General features: G+C 43.6%; 1 protein-coding gene across 1 annotated transcript in view; it reads right to left on the bottom strand.

Moving 5' to 3' along the window:
* LOC123062268 (nodulation protein H) overlaps nucleotides 1-2,003 on the bottom strand; it is a 3,578-nt gene extending 1,575 nt beyond the window's left edge. Inside the window, exons 1-3 of the mRNA XM_044485715.1 lie at nucleotides 1,490-2,003; nucleotides 1,050-1,297; nucleotides 695-953 (exon numbers count right to left, since the gene is read on the bottom strand). Coding sequence (XP_044341650.1) covers nucleotides 695-953; nucleotides 1,050-1,297; nucleotides 1,490-1,558 — 576 coding nt within the window. The 5' untranslated portion in view covers nucleotides 1,559-2,003. The remainder of the gene's footprint in view (nucleotides 1-694; nucleotides 954-1,049; nucleotides 1,298-1,489) is intronic.
* Between the last annotated feature and the right edge of the window lie 14,034 nt (nucleotides 2,004-16,037).

Genomic DNA, 16,037 nt, shown 5'->3' with positions numbered 1-16,037 from the left:
AAAGAAAGCATGTTCTTGCCTCTAGTGTATAACTTCTTATGTGAAGGCTGTCTTGTGCATCTTCATCATATAACGCTTACATGCTTACATTTTGTATATACCATATAAATAGAAAATATATATACAAGGACCTCCTCTACAGTTTTTGGTAAAAAAAATGAATGTGGCCCCCTTTATGTAATGAACACATTTAATAGGTAGATAATCTAAACAAGGCTGATAATTCAAACATACAAGATTAAAAATGGGGGGAAAGTATTGCAATGGCGAGAAGTAAAAAGAGGTTTTAGTACTTGGCTGCCCTTATCATTATGATAGTTACTAAGGTATTTTCGCAGGTTATTTCCATGAAATCATGTTACCATTAACGCTTTCTGGCAAGCTGACTTCTTATGTTATGAATATGTTCTAAAGAGAGTTTGCAATGGTCATGGGGCAGTGCATCAACTAATTGTTACTTCACAGATATCAGATAGTGCTGCAGTGCTCCAAAAGTTGACCAACCATTCTTCATGGTAATGTAGCCAAGGTTAAGGGCAGCAGGCAAGTCATTATCACGCAGCTATTTACAGAACATGTAATTCAGCGACAAAATAACGTTCTTCAAATTTAATTTGATGAGCATGTCTTACTTTTTTTTCCCACCTTATGGAGTAACTAACAGAACAGTAAACAACTAATGGCAAAATATTACCTGATTGAGCATCCATTTCAACCCCACAGCAGCCGTGCACTCATTTTTAGCGGCACTGCTGACCCAGTCGAGATTGTACAATTTATCGAGTGTTTGTGTGATGGCCGTGACATTGCTACGCCTGTCTTTGACAGAGAAAATCTCTCCATTTGAGCTAATATTCTCGTGGCTATTCAACAAGGTTTCAAACCATCCACTTCCCGACCTCTGCATCGACAAGATAGCAAAGAATCTAACTGGTGTGCATGCACATTCTTTCCTATAACAAACAAAGAAACAAACAGAAGAGCAAGTTACTCACCAGCCTTATAAAACGTAAAATCAGATGCCCAAGTGTATCTATCTACCTCCATACCTACTATAAGTATTGGGTGTGGGGAAGTGCACGTAAGGGATCTCGGTCTCCGGAACTCCCGGGTGGTGGCAAGGCTGCTCCCTTTCTTTCTCTATCATGTTGGTCTGCCTGAGCCCGAACAGCATCCCGTTTTGCTTGAGAGATAAGGAGAATATGTATACGCCCACAAGGGTGGCCAGGGCCAGTATGGCAACCCATGACGCGAGCGGGTACCTCCTTGTAGGCTTTGTGCTCACGCTGGTTGTATCCTGCATTTGGAAGAGTTAATGGCAGGAAACGAAGGGTAAAAGTCAAATAAAATTGATCCATGGCAGTCGCAGATGAAAAAAATAGGTGTACATGAGCTGATTCCAGTCTGGGCATATGCTGACAACAATCTACAAAAACAGATACTGTGACAGAAAAGAGGGCGGAGGGGGGGAGAATTGGATTGGCCTGACCTTGGCGGCGCCGAAATCCTCCACGGGCAGCGCCACGGAGCTATCGTGCTCTCTCCCTACCCCCTCCATCGAAGAATAATAGCAGCATCAATCAAACATGACAACAACGCCGCCGGCTCCAAAACAAGCGGAGAATCCCACCCAATCTTGGCGGAGTTTCCACAGCACAACGGAAACCGGGGAGAGGAATCGGGCTTGGCTGGAGGGGGCGAAGGGGCCGGAGGAAGGTGGGAGGAGAGGCGGCGCGGCGGTCGGCGGGTTATGAGGAGGGGGCGGCGGGGTGTTCGCATCTGGGGGAGAGAAAGGAGGAGGGGTTAGGCACCGCGCAGGTGGAAGGGAGAAGGGAAGGGAAGGGGACGAGGGGGGAGCCGAGGGCGAGCGCCTAGTGCGTGTCCATTCTGGGGTTGTGCTCTGGTCCGGGTTTGCTTTGTGTAATCTCGCGCCCCAACGCGAGGTTCGTTTGGGTCGGCCGTTGCCGCTCCCTCGGGCAAGGGAAGGGAAGGGAATCGGATGCATGGCCGGTGAGAAGCGAACCGAGGAGAGGGGAAAAGTGGCCAACACGACTCCGCTCGTATCCGTGCCCCGAGAGGATCGAACGTCTCCCCTTTTTCCTGCCGCGGGAGTTTTTCCTTGGGAAATAAGCTGCGAATACGAGCAGGAATGCTACCTGAAGCAGCCCGTCTCGCCCCGACGACTCGCGCGTCACCGGGGTCCGGCCGGTCCGTACACCCCGTTCCCCAACGCGGCGTCTCCGATTTGGCGCTCGCGTCCCCGTCGGAAGGCGGCGCGCAGAGTCGTTGACTGTGTGCCGCACGCCCCACCCTATTTTTCTCCCCCGCCTTTTTTCTCTCTCCCGCTACGTACATACCGTCCGCCCGCCGACGTCTCGCCGACACAGCCAGTGGCAAGGAGCAAGAAAAAAGAATAGTCCACGGTGGTAGATGGGGGCAGCAAAACATCACGTAGGAGAAAACGATGGTAATACTATATAATAACAATATAAAGACACCAAAGCGCATTTCAATCTTTTGTTGACGTCCATTTCAATCTATAATTAATATCAGGACTTTTCCTTTTGATATTAGGGGGAGGGGGGTGATCTTTACCCCTACTTAACCGGTATACTTTTTTGGACGCGTCTAGGGAGCGGCCGTTGGCTCCCTGGCGGTCCCGAGCGGCATGCTAGATACGGTAAGTTTATGTCCCCTCCCAGTCCCAACAAGGAAAAAAAGGAAAAAGGCAATTCTCCACAGCACAAAAAAAACATATGGTCCCTAGCGTCCCATTCCAGCCCTGAACCCACGTGATTCTGCCCCCCTCCATTTCTCTTCCACCTTCCTGGTTTCACCAATCAAGCAGTGCACACCAACCCATCTACTGCTGCCTCGCCCACCATCTTCTTCCCCACAAAAGAAGCAACCAGAAACACGCCATGGGAGCCTTCCCTATGTCAGGAGCCGTCAGGGAAGATCTGCCAAGGTGAAGAATAAGAAGATCTGACCTATGTAGTTTTTTAGGAGGAAAAAGAGAAGGAAAGAAGTGGGACATACCAGGCTGCTGTAGATCTTCAACTTGAAAAAAGGAGGAATCAAGGTGGCATGTTCCTCTTCTTCTTCACCTTGAATTCAACTTCTCCAATCCTTCTTCATATTGACTGCAACTACAAAACTGCTCCAAAAAAAGTTCACCTAAACTTGTGCAAAAACAAACATAAAACCCCAGGAACACACAAATATGGAATTGCATATTGTGGAACTTTTGATTTGGTTGCGACCAACTATTTCGATCGGGTAATCCAACCAACTTTGTTTCAAACTGTGCAACTCACACACAGACAAATGAAATAAATGAACATCATGTTGTACCGAAAATGTAACATATATAGGTCATATGTTCTGGTTTATTGCATATAGTCTACTAGTCATATCTATAATGCAGTAATGTTTTAGTTCATCCAGCTCCTGGTTGGCAGACAAAAACAAAACAAAAAGAAGATGTGTTGCTGCTTGTAAGATTGTTGATGCATGAAAAAAACTTCATGAGAAGACATGGGACCCCATGTTGTATGTCATCTTGGCCAAATTTGGAAGAATCCCCTGTGTGAAACTATGGAAAAACAGAAAAAAAACACTATGTGGCATCAAACCTGACAACATATTGAAACTAGATAGGTTTGTGGTGTGCAACTTATGGCTTCTTTCTATGCAACTTAAAAAAGAATTGTGCAACTGACAAAAGTAATTTGGATGTTTTGACTTGAATAAAAGTACTTTCGGATTTGTGTCTATTGTGTGCAGCTGGAATAGACCTTGTGTGAAAAGCTTGAAAATAGAAAAAATGCAATATAACAGCAAAAAACAGTGCCCATCATGTGTGTTATTTGTGCAACTTGTAGGTGCATCTGTGCAACTGATTAGACCCATGTGTGCAACTGAGAGAATTTCTTCGATGTTTAGTTTGATAAAAAAAGTGCCGCCAAAATTTGATTTGTTTGTTTCAAACTCATGTTGATTTGTTTGTTTGTTCCCTCTTCCACTACCTTTGAGATTGAGAAAAAAGGTGCATCTGTGCAACTACCATGGGTTGCTGTGCCAGACTAATATTCCTAGTTGTGCAACTACCAGAACAAACAAGTGCAAGTAAAAAAATGGGAGCTGCATTAAAAAACAAAAGATAGGGAGCAAAAAAGGTCTACTCGCTTGTACCTTGTCAAACACACCATGCGCCTTCAACTCCCATCTTAGTGACTGTGGTGATTAGATTGTTATCCCATGCCATTGGTTGGACGGGGCAAATTACTTACACGCACATCTAATTAAAATAATTAAGACAGGAAACTTGTTAGGTCATTGCAATTAAAATAGTGAATTTTTAAAGATGACAACTAGTATCAAGTTCATGTGCAACATTGCAACTATGCCTTATATGGATGCCAACCACTATAAGGTTCATGTGCAACTACAAACTGTAGGGGTGCCAACTTGAATTAGTTCCGTGTATGAAAAGAAACTTGCATTATATATGAAGCCAACTATTATGAGGTTCGTGTGCAACTACAACTGCTAGAGATGCCAACAAGAAATGTGACTATGTAGAAACAAGATAATTAAACTGCCTACTAAGTATCACCGTATTGTGCAACTTTCTCATGCTCATATCCAACTAGGGATACTAAAATGGCCAACTAGTACTACAAAAATGACCAAATTGGATAAACTGCAGGAACTAAAATTGGATGTCATGCGTCTCTCTAACATATAGCCTACTATTTGAAGCACTAGTTATGCAAACCTACTATTGATATAAAATCATGTACAGAAAAATCAGAAAAGAAATTGAAATATTAGCAATGGCTTGTGTGAATTACCCACAAACAACCTGTGGGTATGCAACTTCTACATAATTTAACTACAATCACTAGAGGAAATTAGTTACAGCCACGAAAAACGAGAACAAAGTCATGTAGCATACAAAAAAAATGCAAAAAATCATCATCGGCAGCAGGCGTATCATATAGTTGGCAAAAATGTCATTGATTATTCGGTTAACAACGAGAGCAAACCAACCGAGCATCCATGTAGTATACAACTACAAAAATAGAATGTGCAATTTGACAGCAATGCAAGCGAACTGAGCATACATGTATGTGCAGAAAATACACCCCAGACTGAACATGCTTTGGGCAGTGTACTCGACTACCTAGAGGCTCTTGTGCAACTAAATTACCTGACTGGCCAACTATGTACTGCTCTGCGTGCAACTTCGCCAGACCTGTCTAAAAAAACTAAAATTGGACACCTAAAGCAAAACGACTAGCCCATATGCAACACACAAAATTCCCTGGCAACCAACAATCCGCCGGAGTCCCATACAAACGCAGAAACAAAACATCGCCCACAACCTGTGAACCACTCCCACCGAAAGCTCGAGCAACCGTCTGCCGCCGTGTGTGGTTCCTCACAGTCGTCGCCATGCACGGCAGCAACTTTGTATACTCCCACCGCCCCCTCTGCATCCTATTGCAGCGCGCGACAACAACTCTGCATCCTTATGCCTCAACTAGTCCTGCCAACTAAACATCAATTTGTGTGCAACTAGACTACATTGTAGACCAACTGAGCATATATGTGTGCAACTAGACCTTCCAACTAAACATCAATGGGTGTGCAACTAGACTATATTACAGACCAACTGAGCATTGGTGTGTGCAACTAGTCCTGCCAAATAAACATCAATGTGTGTGCAACTAGACTACATCGCAGACCAACTGAGCATATATGTGTGTAACTAGTCCTGCCAACTAAACATCAATGTGTGCGCAACTAAACTACATTGCAGGCCAAATGAGCATATGTGTGTGCAAAAACACCCCGAAGTGCCTGGACATGCTTTTATGCATTGCACTTAACTTCCCTGTCGTTCCTGTGCAACTACATAATCTAACTAGCCAACTGCGTAATGCTCTCTGTGCAGCTAGCCAGATCTATCGAGGAAACACATACGGGGGGAGGGTGCACCACCACCTAGCATCTTGTCCTGTAGACCCGACGCAACACACATTGGGACCGAAGCAAGGAATCCATCCCTATGCCCCACCTATCTGCCACATCCACGGCGACTGGAACCTCGCCGGAAACCGCAGCTGCAGACGCGAAGCTTCAAAACGTGAAACCACAAAACCCAACCACCGCCGCTGAATCATCTTCTTCTCATCCATCTTTGATTTCCCTTGATACAGCAAATCAATTCTTTTTTAGAGAAAAAAGAAGTCTGAACTTTCAAATAGAGTATGACATATGCTTCTAAACTCTTCTCTGAGACAGCATTTAGGATAATTGATGCGGGATACTACTATGTCCTAATTCAACAATTCCTGAACAAACTGGTAATGATAATTGTCTTTCTATTATTGCCTGCAAAAATTGTCGCAGTGATTCAAACACAATGCCCCTAATTGTCTCTCAATCCTTTCTACAATTCCCATGATGGCTTAACTGTTGTGTGCAGAACTGCCAAACAAATTTGATGGGGAAAAATTGCTCTTGTGTACCAATCCCCCTTTTCTCTCCCCACGTCTTCTCCACACCTCCTGCTGAATCATCTCTCGGACCATGGAAGCAACACACATGGCTGCCTCGATCCTCAAGTGAAGGAGATAACCACATGAAAAACTAGTTTGAAAAGGGGGCTAACCTTGCGACTTGCAGTCTTGCAGGTTGCCGATGCCGAACCAGTTAACTCCCTCACCACGGGGACTCGCCTCTCACATGCCGCGGTCGCGCGAGCTCTTCCGCGCTGAACCGCTTACCTCCTCCCGTCGCAGCGGCGCTTCCTGCTACGTGAGGGTCGCGCGAGCTGTCAGTCTCCCTCACCATGGGGGTGACGCGCTCCCACAATAGGCGATGCCTGCTCCTCCCTCGCCGCGTCTGCAGATCCTAAGCCGCTCGGCTCCGTCAGCTCGCCGGATCCAAGATCCCCTGTCTCCGGCACCACGCCGCCGCCGGATCCACGATCCCCTGTCTCCGGTACCACGCTGCCGCGTCGACCCGTGTCGCTGTGGACAGAGGAGAGGGAGGGGATAAGAGAGAGGGGAGGTGTGGGACAGATCATCGAAAGGGTGGGGAATGGACGCCGACCACGAAACGACAGAAATCTACCGTTAGGTCCGCATCGCGTCAAAATCCTACGGCTCATGGCCGGCCGCTCGATGATGCAAAATAGTGCGTATGCACTTTTTAGAATTTAGGTACTTTTTTGTGTGAATAAACTTAACCGGTATACTTTGAGGACTATTTTCTCTAAGAAAGGGTTTCCCCCTGTTCCACCCATCATGAATGAATCCACAGCATACAATTGTCATGGAGGCGCTCGGAGCATCACTAATGGCACCTCTATTTTAGGACACATTAAGGTGCTTGAAGTAAAATCTGGACCAGCAAAAAGTGAGTTTTTGGGCATCAAATTTTTTGCATCTCCAAGAGCTGCCGTAAAATAGGGCGCCGCATCTCCAACAGCAGCCCGAACACATCAGCCGCGGGACATATTTTTTCTTTGCTCGAAAAGAACGGTCATGTTTCTTCACGCATTTGGAAAAATGTGAAGAAACAATTCCATATACATTCTAAACCATCGTCAAAAGTATCGCTCTAGATACACTGGATTTACACAAATGTACTTGTGCATCAATTGATTGTGAGCCTCTTATCGGTCCCTCCGCAAGAACTCACGGCCGAAAACATAACCACCATAGTTAGGCCTCTTGTTGACGCGCATTGTCAAGATCAACACGATGTCATCCTCTTCGGTCATGTCAAATTCCTTGTCGCAGTGAGGAATCACTCAATGGAGAGGATGAATCAATTGTACTCATCTACAATACCAAAATCTCCATCACAAGCTACTCACTTTTGTGCACAACAAAAAAACCGAGCCAGGACTTTTTACCTTGTAGGCAATTGGTCGAACACCTCCAACCCGTGAACGGCTAGTCCACCTTCCACAACACCGCAGACTGCCACCTCGTCAGAGAGAGCCCATCCAAGGACCGTCGGCCTAGGGTCCGTCATGGCCAAATTTGGAGCCCCATAGCCCCGAGCATCCATGCTTTGGTGGACACCCGAGTGATCAATCATAGAACTGTTGAGCGGGCGATTATGGGCGAGCTTTGGGCACAAGATATTTATGGAGACATCTTTTTCATGGCTCAGTTGCAAATGCTGCACCTCCGGCATGCCATTGCCACGGTACAACGTGACCCTCTTGCTGTTGACAAATCTACATGGCCTTACGCATGAGAGGAGGGTACATACTCTGCTAAGGCTACATACACGAGGCTATGTCAAGGATTGATTCGCGTGTCGGCTCCACCTTGTGAGGGAGTCCTGGAGTAGGGGGCCCCGGACGTCCGGGCTGTGTGACATGGGTCGGACTAGTGGGCCGTGAAGATATAAGATAGAAGGCCTTCCCCCATGTCCGGATGGGACTCTCCTTTGCGTAGATGGCAAGCTTGGCGTTCGGATATGAAGATTCCTTTCTCCGTAAACCGACTCTGTACGACCCTAGGCCCCTACGGTGTCTATATAAACCAGAGGGTTTAGTCCGTAGAGGCGATCATAATCATATAGGCTAGACATCTAGGGTTTAGCCATTACGATCTCGAGGTAGATCAACTCTTGTAACCCCTATACTCATCAAAATCAATCAAGAAGGAAGTAGGGTATTACCTCCATTAAGAGGGCCCGAACCTGGGTAAACATCTGAAGGAAATATGCCCTAGAGGCAATAATAAATTTGTTATTTATATTTCCTTATATCATGATAAATTTTTATTATTCATGCTAGAATTGTATCAACCGGAAACTTAGTACATGTGTGAATACATAGACAAACAGAGTGTCCCTAGTATGCCTCTACTTGACTAGCTCGTTAATCAAAGATGGTTAAGTTTCCTAGCCATGGAAATGTGTTGTCATTTGATGAACGGGGTCACATCATTAGAGAATGATGTGATGGACAAGACCCATCCGTTAGCTTAGCATAATGATCGTTCAGTTTTATTGCTACTACTTTCTTCATAACTTATACATGTTCCTCAGACTATGAGATTATGCAACTCCCGAGTACCGGAGGAACACCTTGTGTGCTATCAAATGTCACAACGTAACTGGGTGATTATAAAGATGCTCTACAGGTGTCTCCGATGGTGTTTGTTGAGTTGGCATAGATCGAGATTAGGATTTGTCACTCCGTGTATCGGAGAGGTATCTCTGGGCCCTCTCGGTAATGCACATCACTATAAGCCTTGCAAGCAATGTGACTAATGAGTTAGTTACAGGATGTTGCATTACAGAACGAGTAAAGAGACTTTCCGGCAATGAGATTGAACTAGGTATTGAGATACCGACGATCAAATCTCGGGCAAGTAACATACCGATGACAAAGGGAACAACGTATGTTGTTATGTGGTTTGACCGATAAAGATCTTCGTAGAATATGTAGGAGCCAATATGAGCATCCAGGTTTCGCTATTGGTTATTGACCGGAGATGTGTCTCGGTCATGTCTACATAGTTCTCGAACCCGTAGGGTCCGTACGCTTAACATTCTGTGACGATTTGTATTATGAGTTATGTGATTTGATGACCAAAGTTTGTTCGGAGTACCGGATGAGATCGGGGACATGACGAGGAGTCTTGAAATGGTTGAGACGTAAAGATCGATATATTGGAAGGCTATATTCGGATATCGGAAAGGTTCTGAGTGATTCAGGTATTTTTCGGAGTACCGGAGAGTTACGGGATTCGTATTGGGCCTTAATGGGCCATACGGGAAAGGAGAGAAAGGCCTAAGGGTGGCCGCGCCCCTTCCCCATGGACTGGTCCAAATTGGACTAGCGAAAGGGGGCGCCCCCTTCCTTCCTTCTCCTTCTCCCTTCCCTTTTTCCTATTCCATGTGGGAGGTGGAATCCTACTAGAACTAGGGAGTCCTAGTAGGACTCCACACTTTGGGCACGCCCTATGAGGGCCGGCCTCCTCCTCCCTCCATCCTTTATGTACGTGGCCAGGAGGCACCCCATAGACACACAAGTTGATCATTGATCTCTTAGCCGTGTGCGGTGCCCCCCTCCACCATAACCCACCTCGGTCATATCGTAGCGGTGCTTAGGCGAAGCCCTATTCCGGTAGCATCATCATCATCGTCATCACACCGTCGTGCTGACAAAGCTCTCCCTCGACACTCTGCTGGATCGTGAGTTTGTAGGATGTCACCAAGCTGAACGTGTGCAGATCGCGGAGGTGTCGTACTGTTGGTACTAGGATCGATCGATCGTGAAGACGTACGACTAAATCAACCGCGTTGTCATAACACTTCCGCTTACGGTCTACGAGGGTACGTAGACAATACTCTCCCCTCTCGTTTCTATGCATCACCATGATCTTGCGTGTGCGTAGGAAATTTTTGAAATTACTGCGTTCCCAACAGTGGCATCCGAGCCAGGTCTATGCGTAGATGTTATATGCACGAGTAGAACACAAAGGAGTTGTGGGCGTGGGTATATACATATTGCTTGTCGTCACTCGTTGATTCTTGATTCAGCGGTATTGTTGGATGAAGCGGCTCAGACCGACATTACGCGTACGCTTACGCGAGACTGGTTCTACCAACGTGCTTCGCACACAAGTGGCTAGTGGGTGTCTGTTTCTCCAAATTTAGTTGAATCAAATTCAATGAACAAGGTTATTTCTGAAGATCAAAAAGCAATCATTATACCGCGTTGTGGTTTTTGATGCGTAGGTAAGAACGGTTCTTGCTCAGCCCATAGCAGCCATGTAAAACTTGCAACAACAAAGTAGAGGACGTCTAACTTGTTTTTGCAGGGCATGTTGTGATGTGATATGGTGAAGACGTGATGAGATATAAATTGTTGTATGACATGATCATGTTTTGTTAAAGTTATCGGCAACTGGCAGGAGCCTTATGGTTGTATCTTCATTGCATAAGATGCAAGCGCCATATAATTGATTTACTTTATCGCTATGTGATAGCAATAGTTGCAAAAGCAATAGTTGGTGAGATGACCATGTGAAGACACGTTAATAGAGATCAAGATGATGGAGATCATGGTGTCATGCAGGTGACAATAGAGATCATGACGGTGTTTTGGAGATGGAGATCAAAGGCACAAGATGATGATGGCCATATCATGTCACATATTTTGATTGCATGTGATGTTTATCCTTTATGTATCTTATTTTTCTTAGTTCGGCGGTAGCATTATAAGATGATCTCTCACTAAATTTCAAGGTATAAGTGTTCTCCCTGAGTATGCACCGTTGCGACAGTTCATCGTGTCGAGACACCACGTGATGATCGGGTGTGATAAGCTCTACGTTCACATACAACGGGTGCAAGCCAGTTTTGCACACGCGGAATACTCGAATTAAACTTGACGAGCCAAGAATATGCAGATATGGCCTCAGAACACTACAGACCGAAAGGTCGAGCGTGAATTATATAGTAGATATGATCAACATAGTGATGTTCACCATTGAAACTACTCCATCTCACGTGATGATCGGGCATGGTTTAGTTGATTTGGATGACGTGATCATTTAGATGACTAGAGGGATGTCTATCTAAGTGGGAGTTCTTAAGTAATATGATTAATTGAACTTTAATTTAGCATGAACTTAGTCCTGATAGTATTTGCATAACTATGTTGTAGATCAGTAGCTCGTGATGTAGCTCACCGTTTATTTTTGATATGTTCCTAGAGAAAAACTATGTTGAAAGATGATAGTAGCAATGATGCGGACTAGGTCCGTGATCTGAGGATTATCCCCATTGCTGCACAGAAAAATTATGTCCTTGATGCACCGCTAGGTGACGGACCTACTGCAGAAGTAGATACAGACGTTATGAATTTTTGGTAAAGCTTGATATGATGACTACTTGATAGTTTAGTGCACCATGCTTTACGGCTTAGAACCGGGACTTCAAAAATGTTTTGACTGCCAAGAGCATATAAGATGTTCTAAGAGTTGAAATTGGTATTTCATACTCATGCCCGTGTCGAGAGGTAGAAGACCTCTGACAGTACTTTGCCTACAAGATGGAGGAGAATAGCTCAACTAGTGAGCATGTGCTCAGATTGTCTGGGTACTACAATTACTTGAATCAAGTGGGAGTTAATCTTCCAGATAAGATAGTAATTGACAAAGTTCTCTAGTCACTATCACCAAGTTACTAGAACTTAGTGATGAACTAAAATATAGAAGGGATAACAAAAGTAATTCCCAAGCTCTTCGTGATGCTGAAATCAGTGAAGGTAGAAATCAAGAAATAGCATCAAGTGTTGATGGTTAACAAGACCACTAGTTTAAAGAAAAAGGGCAAAGGGAAAGAAAGAGGAACTTCAAAGAAGAATAGCAAGAAAGTTGCTGCTCCCATGAAGAAGCTCAAATCTAGACCCAAGCCTGGAACTGAGTGCTTCTACTACAAACGAAATGGTCACTGGAAGTGGAACTGCCCTAGATACTTGGCGATAAGAAGGATGGCAAAGTGAACAAAAGTATATATTTGATATACATGTTATTAATGTGTACTTTACTAGTGTTTATAACAACACCTCAGTATTTGATACTGGTTCAGTTACTAAGAGTAGTAACTCGAAACGGGAGTTGCAAAATAAACAGAGACTAGTTAAGGGCGAGGTGATGATGTGAGTTGGAAGTGATTCCAAGGTTGATAATATCACCATCGCACACTCCCTTTACCTTCGGGATTAGTGTTGAACCTAAAATAAATGTTATTTGGTGTTTGAGTAGAGCATAATATGATTAGATCATGTTTATTGCAATACGATTATTCATATAAGTCAAGGATAATTGTTATTCTGTTTACATGAATAAAACCTTCTGAGGTCATACACCCAAGGTGAATGGTTTATTGAATCTCGATCGTAGTAATACACATATTCATAAAATTGAAGCTAAAAGATGCAAAGTTAATAATGATAGTGCAACTTATATGTGGCACTGCCGTTTAGGTCATATTGGTGTAAAGCGCATGAAGAAACACCATGCCGATGGGCTTTTGGAATCACTTGATTATGAATCATTTGATGCTTGCGAACCATGCCTCGTGGGCAAGATGACTAAAACTCCGTTCTCCGGAACAATGGAGCAAGCAACTGACTTATTGAAAATAATACATATTGATGTATGCAATCCGATGAGTGTTGAGGCTCGCGGCGGGTATCGTTATTTTCTGATCTTCACAGATGATTTGAGCAGATATGGGTATATCTACTTGATGAAACATAAGTCTGAAACATTTGAAAAGTTCAATGAATTTCAGAGTGAAGCGGAAAATCATCGTAACAAGAAAATAAAATTTATGCGATCTGATCGTGGAGGAGAATATTTGAGTTACGAGTTTGGTCTTCATTTGAAACAATGTGGAATAGTTTCGCAACTCACGCCACTTGGAACACCACAACGTAATGGTGTGTCCGAACGTCATAACCGTACTTTATTCGATATGGTGCAATCTATGATGTCTCTTACTGATTTATCACTATCGTTTTGGGGTTATGCATTAGAGACAACTGCATTCACATTAAATAGGGCAGCATCTAAATTCGTTGAGACGACACCATATGAACTCTGGTTTAGCAAGAAACCTAAGCTGTCGTTTCTTAAAGTTTGGGCCTATGATGCTTATGTGAAAAAGTTTCAACCTGATAAGCTCGAACCCAAATCGGAGAAATGCGTCTTCATAGGATAGCCGAAGGAAACTGTTGGGTACACCTTCTATCACAGGTCCGAAGGCAAGATATTCGTTGCTAAGAATGGATCCTTTATAGAGAAGAAGTTTCTCTCGAAAGAAGTGATTGGGAGGAATGTAAAACTTGATGAGGTAATTGTACCTTCTCCCAAATTGGAAAGTAGTTCATCACAGAAATCAGTTCTAGTGGTTCCTACACCAATTAGTGAGGAAGTTAATGATGATGATCATGAAACATCAGATCAAGTTACTACCGAACCTCGCAGGTCAACCAGAATACGTTCCACACCAGAGTGGTACGGTAATCCTGTTTTGGAGGTCATGTTACTTGACCATGATGAACCTATGAACTATGAGGAAGCGATGATGAGCCCAGATTCCGTGAAATGGCTTGAAGCCATGAAATCTGAGATGAGATCCATGTATTAGAACAAAGTATGGACTTTGATTGACTTGCCCGTTGATTGGTGAGCCATTAAGAATAAATGGATTTTCAAGAGGAAGACAGACACTGATAGTAGTGTTACTATCTACAAAGCTCTAATTGTCGCAAAAGGTTTTCGATAAGTTCAATATGTTGACTACGATGAGATTTTCTCACTCATAGTGATGCTTAAGTCTGTCCGAATCATGTTAGCAATTGCCACATTTTATGAAATCTGGCAAATGGATGTCAAAACTGCATTCCTTAATGGATTCTTAAAGAAAAGTTGTATATGATGCAACAAGAATGTTTTGTCAATCCTAAAGGTGCTAACAAAGTGTGCAAGCTCCAGCGATCCATCTATGGACTGGTGCAAGCATCTCGGAGTTGGAATATATACTTTGATAAAGTGATCAAGCATATGGTTTTATATAGACTTGTGGTGAAGCCTGTATTTACAAGAAAGTGGGTGGGAGCACTACAACATTTCTGATAAGTATATGTGAATGACATATTGTTGATCGAAAATAATGTAGAATTTTCTGGAAAGCATAAAGGAGTGTTTGAAAAGAGTTTTTCAAAGAAAGACCTCAATGAAGCTACTTACATATTGAGCATCAAGATCTATAGAGATAGATCAAGACGCTTGATATAGTTTCAATGAGTACATACCTTGACAAGATTTTGAAGTAGTTCAAAATGGAAAAGTCAAAGAAGGAGTTCTTGCCTGTGTTGTAAGGTGTGAAGTTGAGTAAAGACTCAAAACCCGACCACGGCAGAAAATAGAAAGAGAATGAAAAGTCATTCCCTATGCCTCAATCATAGGTTCTATAAAGTATAATATATTGTGTACTAGACCTATTGTGTACCTCACCATAAGTTTGGCAAGAGGGTACAATAGTGATCCAGGAGTGGATCACTGGACAGCGTTCAAAAATATCCTTAGTGGAATAAGGAAATATTTCTCGGTTGTGGAGGTGACAAAGAGTTCGTCGTAAAGAGTTCCGTCGATGCAAGTTTTGACACCGATCTAGATGACTCTAATTCTCGATCTAGATACATATTGAAAGTGGGAGCAATTAGCTAGAGTAGCTCCGTGCAAAGCATTGTCGACATAGAAAATTTGCAAAATACATACGGCTCTAAATGTGGTAGACCCGTTGACTAAATTTCTCTCACGAGCAAAACATGATCACTCTTTGGGTGTTAATCACATAGCGATGTGAACTAGATTATCGACTCTAGTAAACCCTTTGGGTGTTAGTCACATGGAGATGTGAACTAATCACATAAAGATGTGAACTATTGGTGTTAAATCACATGACGATGTGAACTAGATTATTGACTCTAGTGCAAGTGGAAGACTAAAGGAAATATGCCCTAGTGGCAATAATAAATTTGTTATTTATATTTCCTTATATCATGATAAATGTTTATTATTCATGCTAGAATTGTAGTAACCCGAAACTTAGTACATGTGTGTAACACCCCGGATGTAATTTACCTTATATGTATCCCAACTCTTGCCGTTTCCGGCCTAAGTTATTTTATTTCCTCGGTGTCAGGTTTTTGTCTCTGTGTGTTGTTGTCTTTGTCATGCATCTTATATCATGGCATCATGTGCATTGCATTTGCATACGTGTTCGTCTCATGCATCCGAGCATTTTCCCCGTTGTCCGTTTTGCATTCCGGCGCTCCTATGTCCTTCGGTGTCCCTTTCTACCTCTTTTCGTGTGTGAGGGTTAAATATTTCTGGATTGGACTGAGACTTTCCATGCGGCCTTGGTTTACTACTGGTAGACCGCCTGTCAAGTTTCGTGCCATTTGGACTTCGTTT

This window comes from Triticum aestivum, chromosome 3A (assembly GCF_018294505.1).
Source record: "Triticum aestivum cultivar Chinese Spring chromosome 3A, IWGSC CS RefSeq v2.1, whole genome shotgun sequence".
Classification (NCBI taxonomy): Eukaryota; Viridiplantae; Streptophyta; class Magnoliopsida; order Poales; family Poaceae; genus Triticum; species Triticum aestivum.
Note: the sequence above shows the minus strand (reverse complement) of the source record. Positions and strands in the feature narration are given on the sequence as shown.